Source organism: Talpa europaea (genome assembly GCF_964194135.1).
Source record: "Talpa europaea genome assembly, chromosome: 13".
Taxonomy (NCBI): domain Eukaryota; kingdom Metazoa; phylum Chordata; class Mammalia; order Eulipotyphla; family Talpidae; genus Talpa; species Talpa europaea.
The window spans coordinates 87,903,511-87,921,706 of record NC_140080.1 but is presented as its reverse complement, the minus strand read 5'-3'; the positions used below and the strand labels follow the sequence as shown (position 1 = coordinate 87,921,706).

At 48.3% G+C, this 18,196-nt stretch overlaps 1 protein-coding gene across 3 annotated transcripts in view; it reads right to left on the bottom strand.

The window, feature by feature from the left end:
- Positions 1-17,824, bottom strand: part of NEDD4L (NEDD4 like E3 ubiquitin protein ligase) — a gene marked incomplete at both ends in the record, with an annotated part of 297,800 nt that extends 279,976 nt beyond the window's left edge. For all 3 annotated transcript variants that reach the window (XM_084252061.1, XM_084252062.1, XM_084252063.1), the window contains one exon: positions 17,777-17,824. In XM_084252061.1, the coding sequence (XP_084108187.1) occupies positions 17,777-17,824 (48 nt within the window). The remainder of the gene's footprint in view (positions 1-17,776) is intronic.
- Between the last annotated feature and the right edge of the window lie 372 nt (positions 17,825-18,196).

Genomic DNA, 18,196 nt, shown 5'->3' with positions numbered 1-18,196 from the left:
CAGTTAGGAGTAAAGGCCATGCCTCCCCAGAACACCACCTTGAAAGGCAATGCCCCCTAGGATGAGCAACATTTGAGCTTGTTTTTAAGAAGTAAATAAAGTATTCCTGATTTCGTCATTCCAGGAGAAGAATAGCAAAAGGAAGAAAAATTTAAAGCTGGATAGGAAAACAGAATTACGTGGCTGAGGCACCAGCTCAGCCCCAAGCACAGCACAAAGGTCTGAGCTGTGCCTTGCCAGAGACATCGCAGCCACTAACAATTGATTTTTATTTGCCTTGAGAAAAATACAACAAAAGCATTCGCTGCTTGGGAAATCAGCAAGGCCCTCTGATGGTGACAGTGGAAAAGGGGTTGCTCAAGTGGAAAGACCAGGGACTTTTCAGGACCAGACTGTCTCTAAAAGTAAACTGTGCAAGATCAAGTACAACAAAAGCACAAGAGGCATCAGATGTAACTGACATGCTCGCCAGAGTCTGTTGTGGACCAGGTGAGAGCCAGCTGCCTGCTGACAGTCCCAGCTGTGTAATGGCAGTGCTGACAGGCAAAACCCATCCTCAGCCCAGAAGCTGTCCATCATGGGACACCCTCCCTGATGGACAGGACTTGAGTGCAAGGATCCCAGCTGACACAGGAAGCTCGAGGCTCCCATCATCTTAATACACCAATGCAAAAGCTCATTCTCGATCACCTAATTGGCCACCTCTGACACGGACTGCTCTCCAGGGCAATGGGAGTTCCGCTGACCCTTGGATGCAGGATCAAGATGGCCATGGTAGTTCTACCGTGTCTCCCCCTAACAACTTAAGGTCAATGATGCATTCACGCTCCAGCACAGAAGCCAAACAGTGACCACCCAGCACGTGGCCCGTGAAAGGAAAACTTGTCCAGGCAGCAAGGAGTTGCTGAGCACAGACGGCAGATGGGGTTTAATAAAAGAGCATCATCGCCCTTCACATTCAAACCATACAGCTGATGTGAATCAGATTAGGGCGGGAATCCGATTTGCAATGAATGTGTATGTTGCTTCTAGTGACAGTGTTTTCCTCCTTTTTTGTTCTGTTTTCAAGATATATCCAGTAAAAATAATTTAAGGCAACACGTGGCGTCTCCACTGATTTTCCTCAAAAGGAGGTCTACTTTATTCAAACTTTAAAAAAGACCACATTATCTTCTGCTGCCTGCTGTCTTCCCATGCAGAAAAGGGAACACATGATGAACTGTTCTTCCCAAGGCAAGCGATATTAGAATGAGCTGGTTCTTGCTGGGGAAACCTTGGAGGGGAAAGGAAAAAAACCGAAGTCCAATCACTTAAGCACTGAGAAATAGTAACACTAACACAGTGAGTAAAACATCTGTTGATTTTATGGTTAGTCTTTGATATTAGGCTAAATTTAGAAAGGGTCCTTTAATTGATAGCACCGCATTCAGTTCCTTTGTCAAGACCTGTTTTCTCCTATTACTCCTTTTGTGTCCTACAGCTGGATCTAAATAAGGGCTCCAAAAACAAGAGTCTGATCTTTTTTTTTTTTTAAGATTTATTTATTTATGCATACAAGAGCTGGGGTACAGGCCAGAGGTGCGGGGGGGTGAGAGGATTCACCAGACAGAGTGGGGGACAGAACAGGCAGACTGAAATATACTGCTGAGGGGAGCAGTGGGTGAGACAGGAGAGGTCTGCTGCGCCATGTGGGTTGCTCCCTGGCCGGCCGGGGATCGAACTTGTGCTGCAGAGGCTGTGGACAGCTTCCTAGGTTGCATCTCAACCCTTGAGCCACAAGGGAGGCCCCAAGAATCTGCTCTTAAATTCAGTGTTGCCCAGGCATACATACCTCAATAGACTGCGCTTTGCAAATAATGTGTTTTTCACAAACTGAAATGCCAGACAAAAGATTATGGGTTGTTGAAGGTTCAGGTAACAGCATATTTTAGCAATAAAGCTTTGTTAATGAAGGTTTTTTGACATAACATGATTTGTGGATCTCCCAGACCACAATACAGTGTAAACATAACTTGTACATACACAGGGACACCCAAATCTGTGTGACTAGCTCTTTTGCAATATTTGCTTTATTCTGGGGTGTGGAAACGAAGCCGCATGTCTGCAAGGTGTGCTGTGTGCTGTCCAATCCAGGTGGTGACCAGTTACCTTGGAGAGCTGCAGCAAATGCAGTCAAGTTTTGAGTCCCTTCCCCCATTTTCCCTCTGGTCTTGCAGCCAGTGGCGCCATAAAGAAAACATGAACTCTCACCATGCAACCAGATTCCCTCTGTCTTCCTTACCTAGCTCATGGCCACACGCCCACCCAAGTGCCCTCCAAAGTTTCTGTTTTCTAACAGAACAGGCATCAAATTGGAAAGGGCAGCAAAGGGGTACCTCCTAAGGACCAGGATCCAGAAGTCCAGTACCTCCCATTACAGCAGATTAGGCTGGGGAAGCACCTTATGGAAACTCAAGGCACCTAGTGGACCCAGCATGGGGCCTATGTGGCCGTTGAAAAGACAAGACGGGGTGGGAACAGCCCCAAGACTTCTGCAGAGACCCGTGTCCAGAAGAGCACCACCTCCATCTCAGAGGGGCAGCCTTGCTGGGCAAAGGCTCCATGTAAAATGCATAACCTTGAAAATAACTATTATAACGACATTAGGAAGAGTTCAACCGTGAGACCTGTTCCTATGACTCCAATGCCATGGGCCACCAAGGAAGGCTGCTACCTACATCCAAGTACTGCCTGGGAACTAGACAATAACCATTAAATGTGGACAGAATTATAAACCCCACAGCAGTCCTTCCAGACCAGACTAAAAATGATTCTCAAAAGGCCTCCATCCCTCTGGCCAATCACAGTATTTTTAATAGTTCAAATAAACTGAACTAAATCCCGAGCAGTCCTCTATGATCCTCCAACTTTTAGTCCTGCCACTTCCCAAAGGGATACTTAGTAATTAAATTACTGTCAGAAGCCAGCAATGGTTCGTATGCACGGGGAATAAACAGAGCTTTAATAATTATTATTATTTTTGCCTTTTCTCTCTCCTTAATTTAACAGTAGCATTTGTAAATGACAACAACTACAACAAAATAGCACATATTCCCATATTTATATTGCAGGGGGAAGCCAGCTTTCCATGATGGTATTTCTGTGCATGCCCTGCTGTTAAGACCTTCAGGACTGGAAAATTCGATCCTAGGCAGAGCTGAGTATAAATAACCACCTTCCTTCCTGCCTCCTCCAGTCTGCAGCCAGCACTACAGAAAAAGCACCACACAATCCAGCAGTGCCTCTTCCTTCACAGCTCGGTGAGGGGTGAGGAATAAGGCAGCAGGGAGACCCAAGAAGCACATGTCTACACTGCCACAGGGAGACCTGGATTCAAATTCAGCTGCTGGCACTAGAGCTGCAGGACTGGCCAAGTCAGAACATCTGTTTGAAACTGTCAGTTTGATATCCCAGGATGAAGGCCACCTGCCGAAGGTGCCACGGCCTCGCTGCCGGCCGCGAACCACCACCACACACCTTAGGAAGCCTCTGCTCCCCTGGGGTGTCGGGGTGTCTGACAATCTTGTTGATTAAGACCAGCCTCATTCTAACAATTCTGAAGATGCTTAAAAGGATATAGACAATGAGGCCTCCCTAGTGGCGCAGGGGTTAAAGTCTCAGCCCTATGAAGCTATCGTCAGCCACTGTGTCACGTGTTTGATCCTCAGCCAGGGAGCTACCTGCATGGCGCTGCAGACCTCTCCTGTCTCACCCGCTGCTCCCCTCAGCAGTGTATTTCAGTCAGTCTGCCTGTTCTGTTCCCCACTCTGTCTCTGGTGAATCCTCTCACCACCACCACCACCACCCCGCACCTCTGGCCTACACCCCAGTTCTTGTATGCATAAATAAATAAAAACAGATCTTTGGAAAAAAAGAATATAGACAAGATCAGACTTTAAAAGAATGTCAAAACGCCAGGGTAGGGCCTCCCCGGTGGCGCAGCGGTTGAGCGCTGGGTTGCGAAGCTGCCCGCAGACTCTGCAGCGCCGGTTCGATCCCCGGCTGCTCCCCGGTCACCGGAGGAGGGTCCCACATGGCGCGCAGACCTCTCCTGCCGCCCGCTGCTCCCCTCAGCAGTGTACTTCGGTCCTTCTGCCTGCTCTGCTCCCCGCTCCGGCTCTGGTGAATTCTCTCACCCTCCCGCGCTTCTGACTGTACCCAGTGCTTGTATAAATAAATAAATAAATCTTTAAAAAAAAAAAAAAAGGCCAGGGCAAAGGGAGAAATAAGGTCAGATGAGGGAACACTGGTTCTCAACGACAAATGACAAGGTACTTCCCGGCCTTGATGTTCAGTTTAAAAGAGGAAGACTTTCTCTCCAGTCTCCCCTCTGTGCTGACTTTCAGGCTTTGGTTATTCCCTCATTTACAGAAGCACAGAACTAGGTCTGCACCCCACGGAGCCAGGGTCCACGCTGTTCCCTGGAGTTGGGTGTGGCTAGGGCCTCACGGTCATGTTTTGAAGTCGACTGGGTTTTGAAATTCCCCCACGCCTTTTGAACTGTAGAAGGAAGCCTCCACACACTGTGGGGGCCCCATTATGGCCGTCGTTGGAAAGGAGGTTATCTCGACATATTGAGTCTGTTTTGGTCTCGTCTCCTTAATGCCAACACGATCAAAGGTGATTTCAATTACAGGCCCAGAAATACCAAAATGGCGATCCCCTCAGAGCGGGCACCCCATGAGCAGGTGTAATTTCTGCTCAGCGTCTCCCTTCCTACCCCCTGAGAAAACATGCTCCAGGCCGGGTCCTGCTCAGCGGCAGCCTTGGGTCCCTGATCCCCTTCGTGGCAAAACTGCTCCGAGCACTGCTTCTGCCTCACGTGTCTTTCCTCTGTCCACAGTGTCCATGACCAGGGCTGCTGACATGGCTTTTGCCCAGCTCACCAAGGCACCTGCCTGGCCAAATCCAGGCGCACAGATGTCCTACTGTCCCTTGGCTGACCGGGGCCACTCCCTCGCCAGCTTTCCTGGGACCACATGGCCAGAGCACAGCCCGATTCGCCAGCTGCCCAGTCCTGCCGCTACTCTCTCTCCAGCCCTCACCGTGCCCCCAGCCCCAAGGCCTCACATGTTAGCCACATGCTGAAGACCCCAACGTCCTACCTGCCCTGACAGCTCCATTGGCTCCAGATGCTCTATCTACTAGCCTGATGGCATCACCTGGATGCTGAATGGGTACATTATGCTTAACCTAATCAAAATAGCTTCTGATTCCATCTCTCCCCAGTCTTGTTCTTCGCACAGTCTTCCTCTTAGTAACCTTCATTCCACCAAATCTGACTCATGCCAACATCCAGGTGACACCGCATATCTGTTCTATCAGATCCCTCATATCTGTGATTCCTCTGACTTATATGCCACGTCCACCCATTTCTCCAGACGCCATGGTGCCCCTCCTGAAACCCAGCCCACCACCACCCCCTCCTGACCTGCCAGAACTGGACCTTCCAGACTGGCCTCCCTGCTTCCGTTCTTGTCCTGCCCCCATCCTCACTCTACAGGCTCCAAGTCACAAAAATCTTCCAACAGCTTCCCCTAATGCTGAGAAAACCCCCTCCCTCCACAAAGGCCATGATTAATCCCCATCTGTCCTCTGTCTCTCTGACTTCACTGCCCATCGGTCCACCTCTCTGCCCCCCTATTATACTGGGGGTGCAATGACACAGAATTTGCAAGAACACATCTCAGCCTGTCCCTGACAGATAAATACTCCAAACATACACCACCTGCCGCAGCCCTGCACCCATTCATTCAACGTTTATATTGAGCCTGATTCATGCTTAGGGGAACTTTCTTTTGGGGAGAAGGGTGCCACAATGCTCAAATTCTGGAATCACTTCCTATGTTTGTGGATTGCCCACAGGGTGAGTTTTGGTTAGAGGCTGGGCCCACCTCCCACTACAGAAACATAAGTTTAAAAAAGGAGGCAACAGCTCCTGACATTCCACATCCCTCCCCTAGTAGCAAGGGTGTGGGCACATGATTGTGGCAAATCCAAGGGACCTCCAAGCTCTCTGTCCCAGTAGGACAGAGTATGCAGAAAGAATGAGCCAGCAGGCCTGAGGCTACTATCCTTAGACAGACCTGCTGCAAGGCTGCCCTTGGCTGATTTCTGTGAAGGGACAGAGTCCTCTCCACTGACAGAAAATGTTTCCTAAGTGATGGGTGTGTCTCTCTGTGCCTAGACTGTCTGCAAACCATGTGGCTGATGCTGACATCTGCTCTCTTCTGGGAGTCTGGGATTTTAGTACATGCTAGGCAGAGGGTGCTTACGTGACAAGTTCCCAATGAAAACTCCAGGGAACTGAATCTCTGAGATTCCCTAGCAGACAGCATTTCACACTGGCTGTCACAGTTGTTTCTACAGGAAATCAGTGCATCCTGCCTGGTACCTCTGGGAGAGGACTCTTATAAGCTCACACCTGGTCTCCCCCGAAATTCATGCACCTCTGCCCCCTGATGGTTTTGCTCTCGCTGTAATAAACCATAACTCCAAGTATAACATTCTGGGTCTTGTGGGTCCTCCTAGCAATCATTGAGGCTTAGAATGGCTGTGAGAAACCCCAAGATGGGTAAAAATGAGCAGGCTATCACAGTTACAGAGCAGGGGAGCCCCAGACTGCACCCACAGATGGACAGGAAACAGTCTCAACAGTCTCAGAGGACGGAGGGTCTGGGATGCCCAGGTCTATGTCAGGCAATCCCTGTGGGTTGTCTGTCTGTGTTTCTGGGCTTGGCCTCCCTCGGCCCCTGACCACTGGCCAGACCTCGCTCTGCGGCTTTCCAGGTACTTCTGTACTACGTAAAATGTCTTCAGTAAGTCCCTTTCTTTTCAAATTTGTCAAAATTGGTCTCTGCTATTAGGCATCAAGACCCCTAATGATCAGATTTTGAACAAAGAGATGTGCTATAAATAAACCTAAAAATAGCTAGGGGTGGAGAGTAAAACAGGAAACCAATTTACCAGTCACTTTTTCTGAAAAATACTCAACTTCTTACTTATCCTTTCCCTACCGACCTTGGTGGAGGCCCATAAAGGCAAGAGGGGCGATGTGATGAACTTCACACCCTTACATACAAAGTGTGCCCTTGATAAACATGTGTGCAACCAAATAAACACTATCAATAGTTGTACTGAACTGTGCTAATTTTTATTCAAAGCTTCGAATACTTGCTTAAGGAAGGTTTCTACCACCTCACATTTAAATTTACTTATATATTAAGATCTATTAAAAGCTCCATGTACAAAAACTGAAAATATAAACATAAAGGGGAAAAGGCCATAAAAATACCGTAATCCATTTTTTTAAGAATTTATTTTTTTAAAGAGTTATTTATTCATGCATACAAGAACTGGGGTACAGACCAGAGTGCAGGAGGTGGGAGGATTCACCAGCAACACAGTGGGGACCAGAACAGGCAGACTGACTGAAATACACTGCTGAAGGGAGCAGCTGGTGAGAAAAGAGAGGTCTGCTGTGTCACGTGGGTTGGCTCCCTGGCCAGGGCTGCAGATAGCTTCATAGTGCTGAGGCTTAACCCCTTGCATCACCAGGGAGGCCCCATGACCTGTAATCCATTTGCAGAGATAACTACCATGAGTAACCTGGCATGCACTCCTAGACATCCTTCTGTGCATAAACACTTTAACCACAATAAGACACTAGTGCACCCACTGATTTGTAACCTAATTTTTCCCACTTATTACAGACATCTCCATGTTATTAAATATGCTTCAGTACCTCCCACCCCCACTTGCCACCCCCACCATCATACAATACTTTTCTCTTCCTCCCTCTCCAAGCAAGGGAGGGAAAGCTTATTCCTGGCTGGAAGCATTCTCTCTCCCTAATCGCATTCATGCAAAATGAAGGCATCTATTCTGAAGGCAGGCAGCGAAGTACCTACCAATCACTCTCAATAATCAACATAAACCAAGTCCAGGGTGCAAAGGCAACGCACAGATTTGGGCGCCCTCTGAATCTAGCTCAATTCAAGAGCACATTCATTTCTCCTCTGGCATCAAGCAGCCAGAGGAAATAGTCCACAGTTTAAAAACCAACTTACTGACTGTAGATATGGCTCCGTCCAATTATCACACCCAACACATGAAGCACAGAAGGAGAGAGAAGGACAAAAAGAAGCCAAGCGATTCCCAGTTTTGCCTTTTCTTTAACCTCCTGCTGCTGGCCCTTCACAAACCAAACCTTCCAAGATGAAGTGAGCATTACAATGACATCCAAAGGTGAAATCACTCACTGACAGAGGGGGTGGGATGGAGACGTAAAAGCACAGGATTTTAACAGACTTCCATGCCTTGGATCCTAAAGGTAGCTGGGAACTCCACAAGTATGTGGAGCTTGGAATTCAGTGGGTACACGTGCACACACAGGTTTTTTTGACCAATAAACAGTTAATATTGAGTGCTTGCTAAGCAAAATAATGCTCTAATGAGCTTAGAGTTGCTTTCATTTCCTGAAAAAAACAGACCCAAATGATTTCCAGCATTGTAAAAACAGAACTTATACATGTAAACAAAAGGAACCCATTCAGAACAAACATCTCCCATCAACAACAGGCAAAGTAACAGTGGCTATTCCCCACCATTCTCCTGGACCCAGGCCTGTCTGCACAACAGTCTTCAACACTAGCGGCCCCTAAGAGCCATCAAAAGGTAGCGCCTTAAACCCACACAAGGCACTGAAGGAAATGGCTTGAATTTGCACTTTAAAAACTGATTCGGGACCAGGAAAATGAATAACTATAAGAAAGTGAAAATCAAAATCAACAAAAACTATGAACCAGAGACACTTTTTGGGGGATGGGGGGTGGGAGGGGAGGGATTGGGGTCAGAAAAAAAAATAAAAATGAACAATGATGTAAAAAAAAATATTAAAAAAAAAAAAATGAGTTACACTGACCTGCAAAAAAAAACTGATTCGGAACTGTTGGTGGCACAAGGGGTTAAGCACAGCACTGTGAAGCTATCTGCAGCCTCTGCAGCATGAGTTCGATTCCCATCCCTGGGCAGGGAGCTATCCACAAGGCACAGCAGACCTCTCCTGTCTCTCCCACTGCTCCCCTCAGCAGTGTATTTCAGTCAGTCTGTCTGTTCTGCTCCCTGCTCTGTCTCTGGTGAATCCTCCCACACTTCTGGCCTGTACCCCAGTTCTTGTATATATAAATAAATCTTAAAAAATAAATAAATAAAAACTGATTCAGGGCCTCCCTGGTGGCGCAAGGCGTTAAGCACCGCACTATGAAGCAATCCACAACTTCTGCAGCACGAGTTCAATCCCCAGTGGCCAGAGAGAAATCCACATGGCACCGCAGGCCTCTCCTGTCTCGTCCACTGCTCTCCTCGGCAGTGTATTTCAGGTCAGTCTGCCTGTTCTGCTCCCCACTCTGTCTCAGGTGAATCCTCTCACCCCCCACATCTCTGGCCTGTACCCCAGCTCTTGTATGCATAAATAAATAAATCTTAAAAAAAAAAAAAACAACTGATTCATCACAGGTATTCAGCAGCGGCTACTCAGGTGCGACCACCCCCAGGTCTGGCCACATCTGCCATCCTTGTGAACGGTTCTCTCCCTGCTCCAGGGAACCTCCCTGCTCTGCCCACAGAGAAGCTCAGCTTTACAAAGTGCTCTACAAGACACATCCCAAAACCTGACCTAGACAGCATCCAAGGAGACCAAGAAGAGCCAGGCCTTGAAGGAGGCTGCAAAGGGGAAATATGGTAAGGCCTCAAAGCCCAGGTCTGGCACTCTCAGCTTCAACCCATCATGGCTGGGCACTCCAGACCATGCGGCCAGGACCAGGATGGTGGTGCTGGTCCTTTCTTGTCTTTATTCCCTAAGCAGCACAGTGTAGTGACTATTCACACAGCACTCACTTTGTGTAAGTTATGACAAGAACTCTAGAGAGGACTTAACATCCACAGGAGGATGTGTGAGGCTCTGCAAATACTACAGCATTTCACTCCAGGGACTTGAGCATCCCCATGTTATGGCGTCTGTGTGACTCCTGAGTCAATCCCAGGGGGACACTGAGCGATGACAGGATCATGAGCAGAGAGAACTGTGTTAACAAAGGCAAGACCAAAAACCAGGCCCTTGTCATGGCACCCCAGGGTGCCCAGTGGGGTCTGCTCCCTCCCTGCAGAGGTGACCAGTCACACATAGAGGGTGATGGGGCACAGAGACCCCACCTGGTAGGCAGGAGGTGACAGTCCGGAGCCACTCACACATCCATCCAAACCTCCCTTCAGGGAGTCTGAGGAGCTGTGAAAAGTGGATGGGGGCAGGGATGGGGTGACACCCTAACCAGCAAGGGGCCAGTTCCCTCAGTTTGTTCTTCCTCTTTGTGGGGCCATGGTCCCCACCAGCACTTCCAAGTTCCATCTTCACAGGCTGGATTTCACACCACGGCATTTTACACTAAAAGAAAACTCATTTTTGAATGGCCCTTTTTTCTTGGTGAATAGGAGGTATAAACAGAATACGAAATCTCTCAGTGGATGCTCGCCTGCCAAGAAGTCCCCAAACACTGAATGTGATGACAGCCTGGGAATCCGATAGCCTCACCACTAAATTTGGCGAGGTCTAAATCAATACCGGCTCTGGAGTCAGGGACAAAAAGTCGACTCAAGTGTCAAATTGCAGCTAGTTACCCCAGATACGCTTATGTAATGTGGCTTTTCTCACCTAAAGGTATTACAGTAACAGTCAGCATTCAGGCCACTTGGGTTTAGAACAAAACATTACAATTATAACAAGATCCTATACATTCGAGAAGTGTCCCAGATCTTTAAGGGTACAAGCTTCTCTCTCTGCTAGAACTTGAGCCACAGCCTTGCCGCAGGAATCAAGACAATCACTTGCAATCAAATGCCCCAGAATAGTGATTATTATTGCTGGTTCCTTCTCAAAGCCAATGACAGCATATGGGATGGTCCAGACAGTAGGACTGGAATTATTTAGAAGTCCTTCATACCCAAGAAGAAAGGAAGTAATAGTGGTTCTCAGAGGTGCTATTCTGTGTGCGTATTTGTTGCGGGGGCTTTTACCCCAAATCCAAAGGCCTGTCCCTCTCCCAGACATTACTTTGCTTTGGGTAAGAGGAATCTGGAAAAACTGGGCAAACCCACAATCCCTGACATTAAGAAACACCCCTTTAGACATTTTTATGAAAGGACTGATTTTTATTCAGTTTAGAGGAAAGCATTGTTTTCTAAATCTAGTTTCTTTATCCTCATCTCTAAATGATGCTCATTTCCACCGTCCACCACCAAGCAACCCCCAGGCCATGAGTAACATCACTGAACAACAAACAGTAGAAACATTGCCACCTATAGTCGGAAAATGAAATATGTTTGTTTAATGCTGTGACCTGGAAGAGAAACAATACAAAAAAAAGAAAGTAACATTCTGCCACACTTCTCAAGCCCTCGCTGGTCCTGCTACCTGGAACTAATCACATCTGTGATATTCAACTAGTGTTTTGATCTTCTTGAACACGAAGTGTCAAAAGATCACTTTCTAGTTTTCTTTATTAGCAATGAGCAAACATTATTAGTAAAACAAAGACACTTCCTCAAAGACCTACTACATCAAAAAGTTTGAAAATTCTTCAGTTAGTGTTGCTTTTTGTTGCTGTTACTCATTTAGGATCCAAAGTTTAAGGACCACAGTAAGATCAGTTTCAACAGCTCTTTTAACTCAATATGAAAACTGTAACGTGATCACCATTTTTGAAAGAGAAACTAATTTGTTTTTCACCAGTGACATCCCACCATGCTTTAAAAATTATACAATGCAGAAAAGTAATTAAATTAGCCATGTACATAAAGTTTCTTCCCTGCACAGTGAGTACAGAAAGCAAGTTTGCGAGAACTCCAAAGTTTGGTTGCAATGATAACATGTTCTAAAACTACTCTTCACATCAAAGATTTCATCCCTGAGATGATTTCGATTTTTCTCTAGAATATACGCATGGCAAGCACACAGAAGTTCCCAGAATCCCCAAGGAACAACATTCCGAGCAATGACAACACCAAATAGGTGCCCGAGTATCTTCACAAGGTTCCACTTCCGCTACGTTCTGCAAGGTAACCAAACTGCAATGTTTAAGGATTTCCATTTTGCCCCTGTCCTCACCTCTTTGAACAAAATGATACTGCTTTTCAGTAATGAGACAAACACTGCAAATAAACATTCTGATTTAATAAAACCATTAAATACCAATCAAAATTCCAGAAGGCTCCCTGAAGATAAAAATCTCATGAGGGCAGAATTTAAAACAGAACATTTGCCCATTTGAAAACCTGTTTCTGAAAGTCACCATAAAAATGAGGCCCCTTTCTAGGGCCTCCCCTGGTGGCGCAGCGGTTGAGCGCTGGGCTGCAAGGCTGCCCGCAGCCTCTGCAGCGCCGATCCGTTCCCTGGCCGCTGGCGAGGGTCCCACCAAAAAAAAAAAAAAAAAATGAGGCCCTTTTCTACGCTGTTTCCAATATGACAATGTTCACAACACAAATTGGAACTGAAGTCTGGGCACAGACAGAAGGCTCCATCCAGCACTGCCAGGTCTCACTTGGGCAACTGGAGCTGGAATGAATGGGCAAGTTTTATCTTTTTCCTCTAGAACACTGCCTCTCATCATCCACCTTCAGATGCAAACAAATTTCTAAGCTGCCATTTCTGAAAGCAATCTTGTCCGATTTTGTACAGCTGTGACGCTGACCTACAAGGTTCTTCAAGCTCTCACAAATACACACGGACCACTTTCAAAATGAGCAACTATTGGGCCTCCCTGGTGGCACAAGGGGTTAAGACACAACCTATGAACCTATCCACAGCCTCTGCAGCACAAGTTCGATCCCTGGCCAGGGAGCTACCCACATGGTGCAGCAGATCTCTCCTGACTTGCCCACTGCTCCCCTCAGCAGTGTATTTCAGTCAGTCTGCCTGTTCTGTTCCCCACTCTGTCTCTGGTGAATCCTCTCACCCCCCCCCCACACACACACCTTTGGCCTGTACCCCTGTTCTTGTATGCATAAATGAATAAATCTTGAGGGAAAAAAAAAGCAACTATTCTTACTACTTACAGGTGGCTTTAGGGTGGCATGTCATCTAGGTTCCCTGTTTCTTCTCTGACTGGTGCCTTATAAGAGTACTGCCCTTACTCCTGCCCTTTTCTCAAAGAAAGCAGAAATCTGACTAGTAATTGACTTAAAAGTAATGATTAGGGGTACTGAAACAGCTGGCTCATGGTTACCCCAAGTACTTACATTGTCATTCCAGAATTTCTGAAACATCCTTGCTTTCATATTTTAACATCCCTGAAGGATGTGTCATAAAATCAACAGTGCATCTTAGCTTGACAATAGTTTTTCCCTTAGTAATACATAAGATAATAGTACATCTTAAGGGGCCTCCCTGGTGGTGCAAGGGGTTAAGACACAACTTCTGAAACTATCTGCAGCCACTGTAGCACATGTTCGATCCCTGGCCAGGGAGGCACCCACATGGTGCAGCAAACCTCTCCTGTCTCATGCATTGCTCCCCTCAGCAGTGTATTTCAGTCAATTTGCCTGTTCTGTTCCCCACTCTGGTGAAATCTCTTACCTCCCATACTTCTGGCCTGTACCCCAGTTCTTGTATGCATCGATAAATAACTCTTTAAAAAAAAAAGTACATCTTAAAATTACAGTACATCTCTACAATTTTTTTTTAAGATTTATTATTTATTTATACAAGCACTGGGTACAGTAAGAAGCACGGAAGGGTGAGAGAATTCACCACAGCCAGAGAGGAGAACAGAACAGGCAGACCAATGAAGTACATTGCTGAGGGGAGCAGTGGGCAGCAGGAGAGGGCTGTCATGCCATGTGGGCCAGGGATCAAACCAGCGCTGCAGAAGCTGCGGGCAGCTTCGCAACCCAGCGCTCAACCGCTGCGGCACCAGGGAGGCCCCATCTTTACATTTTAGAGTAAGGAAAATATGCTATCTATGCCAAGGTTAATTTTGCATGTTTATTATGAAGTGGATGATTATATGCAAATGAGGAAAAAGACTCCTAAGGCAACAGGGAGCAGTGGAGACTGTAGCAACAACACAGCTGCCACATCTTAAAGAGTTACATTTCAGACACACTAATTGTTGCCAGGTGAGAATGAAGTCAGATTTTTGCCATTTTCCATGAAGTTTTACAGCACTATGGAGACTACACAAAGCAGAGCTCCTGGTCAATTCTGGTCTAGAAGTCATCACTTTATAACCTCTGACATTTATCTCCATTTTACATTATCCTGAGTAATGAAGCTATGAATATCTCTCAAGACACTTAAAAACGAAATATTTACTAAGGAAAAAAAGGTGGGAGAATGTCACAATACCATGCTGTATCAGGCTGGCCTTCATTTCAATATCATCTGCCTCATTTTAATCACCCCAAAATTTTTAAATGACACATCTAGAAAGAAAGTTGTCACCCACTAGGGAACCTTTTCAATAAAGGATACTTTTCTAAGATGTTGCAATAAAAGATTTCAGGTTAACAGTGACATTCACAAGTAAACTATGCCAAAATGAGCTACAGATTGCCAAAAATAAATAAACAAAAACAAAAAGCCAAACAAAAAAACTGCCAAGGAAGCCAGCCAAATGCAAAAACCGAGTCCAAACTGTTCTTATTCCAAACCAGATCTGATCCTGGGCCCTGAATCGGAAGTTTTGTTAGTTTACTAATCCCTCCAACACCAAAAGTCCTTCCTTCATCTGATGGAGATTTCAAATGCGGTTACCTAAACTGACCTGATTTAACTCGGGGTGAATATGAACTATAAGGCACCAGAGGCGCTCAGCCAGAAACACACAACAGAAACCAACAGCTCATGCACCACAAAAAGCAGGGCATTTAATCCTTTGCATTCTACAAACTGGAGAGACATAGGAACAATGTCCTCAGCCCTGGCACCCCGCTATTTTCTAGGTTAATGCAATGCTTTGTCATCAGCAGTACTTAGAGGTACAGTCTTTGGGAGGCGATTTAACTAAGTGCACTCCCAACATGCAGGGCATCCCATCCACATCCAGCGCAAATACAAATAAACTTACTTTTGAGAAATTTGCTAGGAACACGTGCCTATGTTGCTCAGAGGTTTATACGGTGATGCTTCTATACAGCAAGCAAAAACCTTTATGAGCCACGTTCTGTGGTACCCCAAGTATGTAAACTGAAGTGCACCCCTATATCACATTCCTTAGAAAGACCACCTGCCGTTTCAGGGGGCACACTAATTTAAGAGCCTGCTAAAATCTTCCATTTGTTTTCTCACACAGGCTAATTCAGGGAGACAAAATAAGCTGGGCAAATTCAACAATTTGTTGTTAATATTCTATGAAGGCAGCCCCTGATTTTCCAAAGGGAAACCTGACAACGTAAAACCACCATTAAAAAGCAAATGCCATAGAAATGTGAAGTCATCCAAACAGCCCTGCCTTATTTTCTCATTGATAGGAGAAGCTGGAGAGGACAGATGTCGTTTGTCTTTTGTAACATGTACGTGGAACTAAGTCCTATCAGCAGCACAGCGATCACTCAATAAAATGTCCTGAGTGCCTCCAGCTCTTCCCTCAAGCACCCCAAATAACCCCTGTACAGTCTGCAGGAGTGGGCCCAGCCACAGACAAACATACAGGCCCCAATTCAGCTTACAGGCCACTGGCACTTTCACACTGGACACAAGTGAAGAGCAGTATGAACTCAACCTAGACGGCAGTGAAGATGCACTTTAGAGGATTCACACACTGGCTGCAAATGTAAACAAAGCACAAACAGCCGTGGCATACGTGTGATTCAGTGATCCAGCTGCATTTCCCAAAATACTCATAAATATACAAACACAAATAGAGTGAGGGGGCTTTGAAAAATAATCAAGTGATTAAAAAAAAAAAAAAAAAGACCTCCCATGAAATGCCCTGTGTTCATCATCCAGGAGGATCTGCAAGTCCTTTGTTTAGGAATGTCAGCATCTCAGCGCGTTTGCAAAAGCCCACCGCCTGCCCTCCACTGCTGCCAATGGACAGGTAGATAAGAGAAAGCTCCTCAAAGAAGACAAGTCAGGGAGAAGAGAATCCTCTGGGTACGTGAAACAGTGCGGCTCCTTTTCACCCACCCTCAGGTAATGCACGGAAAAGGGGGTGGGGGTGTCATTTCACACAAGCACAGCAAGGTAATAAAACAAAACAAACCGAAAAGGCACGCATTATTTGCATTGTGATCATTCTTTGATAAAACACATACCCCCATCAAGCTTTCCCTAGCGTTTAGAAAACCAAAAGTCACACTTCCCAAGACACACAACACACTCTCGGAATCCCAAGATACCGAGAGTCCATTACAATTAGGACACACGGACACACACACACACACACACCCCCCACACCAGAGTAGGAAAGCAGATAAGAGCCACAGCGTGGGCATGCCTCAGATAACAGCCTCTCCACTTACCCCACCCCCATCACCAGAGAGCGGGGACCTCAGAAAAAGAAAGGAGAGGAAGAAAGAGGGATAAAAGCCTGCATTTCCAGGCATCAACTTTTCATGAAATGCACAACCAGGATAGGAAATACCTCCCTGCTGAGTAATGCTGCAAGGGTTGTAAATTCACCTCTCGAAAGGGGAGCCAAACCTGAGCGCGCGCCCCGCCAGATGGTAAACCCCTCCTACCTACTCCCTCCAGCCTGCCTGTCACGCCGCACCAGCCACAGGCCTCCCACCCCCCTTTTTGGCCGAGCGACACACCAATGAGAGCCGAGCAAGGCTGGTCGAGAGAGGGCTCGGCAGTGATTTAGCAGGATCCTTCCAAAGGGGGGTGGTGGGAAGCGGCGAGGAGAGACGGGGCAAAAACAAAGCCCTTTCCAGACGAACCCACGGCCGCGGGGGTGTGGCTTATTTAATTTGCTTCATTAATAAAAGGATCAATTGGGCTTTCGTCTTTGCAATCCAGCCCGGAGGTGCTGGGCTTTAAATCCTTGGAAGAAAAAAAAAAAAGCAATGGCAGGTGGCAAGCTTCTTCCAAGTTTGCACAGTCGCACCTGCCGCCACCCCAGACCCTCTCCCACTAAAGAGACCCCGAACCCCACACTCCTGGCTTCAGACTCTGCAAGGCACACACCGGAGCGGTTCGCCCACTCCACCGTGACCAGCCTCCACACGCGCCAGCGCACTAGCTGACACCACGGTTAGAAAGTTCCAGGGGAGGCCATCCAGGGTCCCCGCGGCCCCGGGGCCCCCCGCGCGGCGCAGGCCCCCAGCAGCCCCCCGCAGGCGCGCATCAGGAACTCCCGGCTGCAGGGGCGAGAGCCGGAAAGTTGCCCAACAGCCCGGGGAGCTGCGGCTTGGAGAGCAGGGGCGCAAGCAGCAGAGACTCTCGCGCCCTCCGCCCTTTCCCAAAGATGGGGAGCCGCCGAGCGCACCCCCGGCTCCAAGGGCGTCGCGCGGCTTTATTTACAAACAATGCGCTCCGCCGCGGCCGGGAGGTGGGGGCGCGGGCGCGCGGCGGAAGGGCCGGATCCCCCCACAACGCGCTCCCGCCCAGCTCCCCCGCCTCTGGGGTTCCCCAGCAGGCGCAGGGGAAGCGCCACCCCAGGTGTCGCCCCAGTCCCACCCCCTCGAGGCGCGGGGCAGGAACTCCCCGGGGAGTCCCGGCTGGGAAGGGGGCGCTGCTCACCTCGTCTTCCGAAAGTCCGTAGACCGGCTCCCCGAGCCCGGTCGCCATGGAGCCGGCGCCCCGCGCGGGGTCGCGGGCGCTCGGGGCGACGGGGCTGCGCTCGGCTCCGGGTCGGCGCGCGCCCAGCGCGGGCTCCGGGGCCGGCAGGTGAGGCGGCCGGCGCGCTTCCTCCCGGAGGCGGCGGGCGGTGCGGCCGGCGGCTCCCGAGGGCGCGCCGTGCAGCGGCGGCAGCCCCGGCGCCTCTCCCTGCGCTCGGCGGCCGCGCGGAGCCCGCCGGGCTTTCCCTCCCGCGGCCCGCGCCGCCCTCCTCGGTCCCCCGCGGCTCGGCCGCCGCGCCCGCCCCTCGCGGAGCCGCTCTCGGATCACTGGCACCCGGCGCGCCCGCCCCCTCGCGCGCTCCCTCCCAGCCCCGGTCTCCCC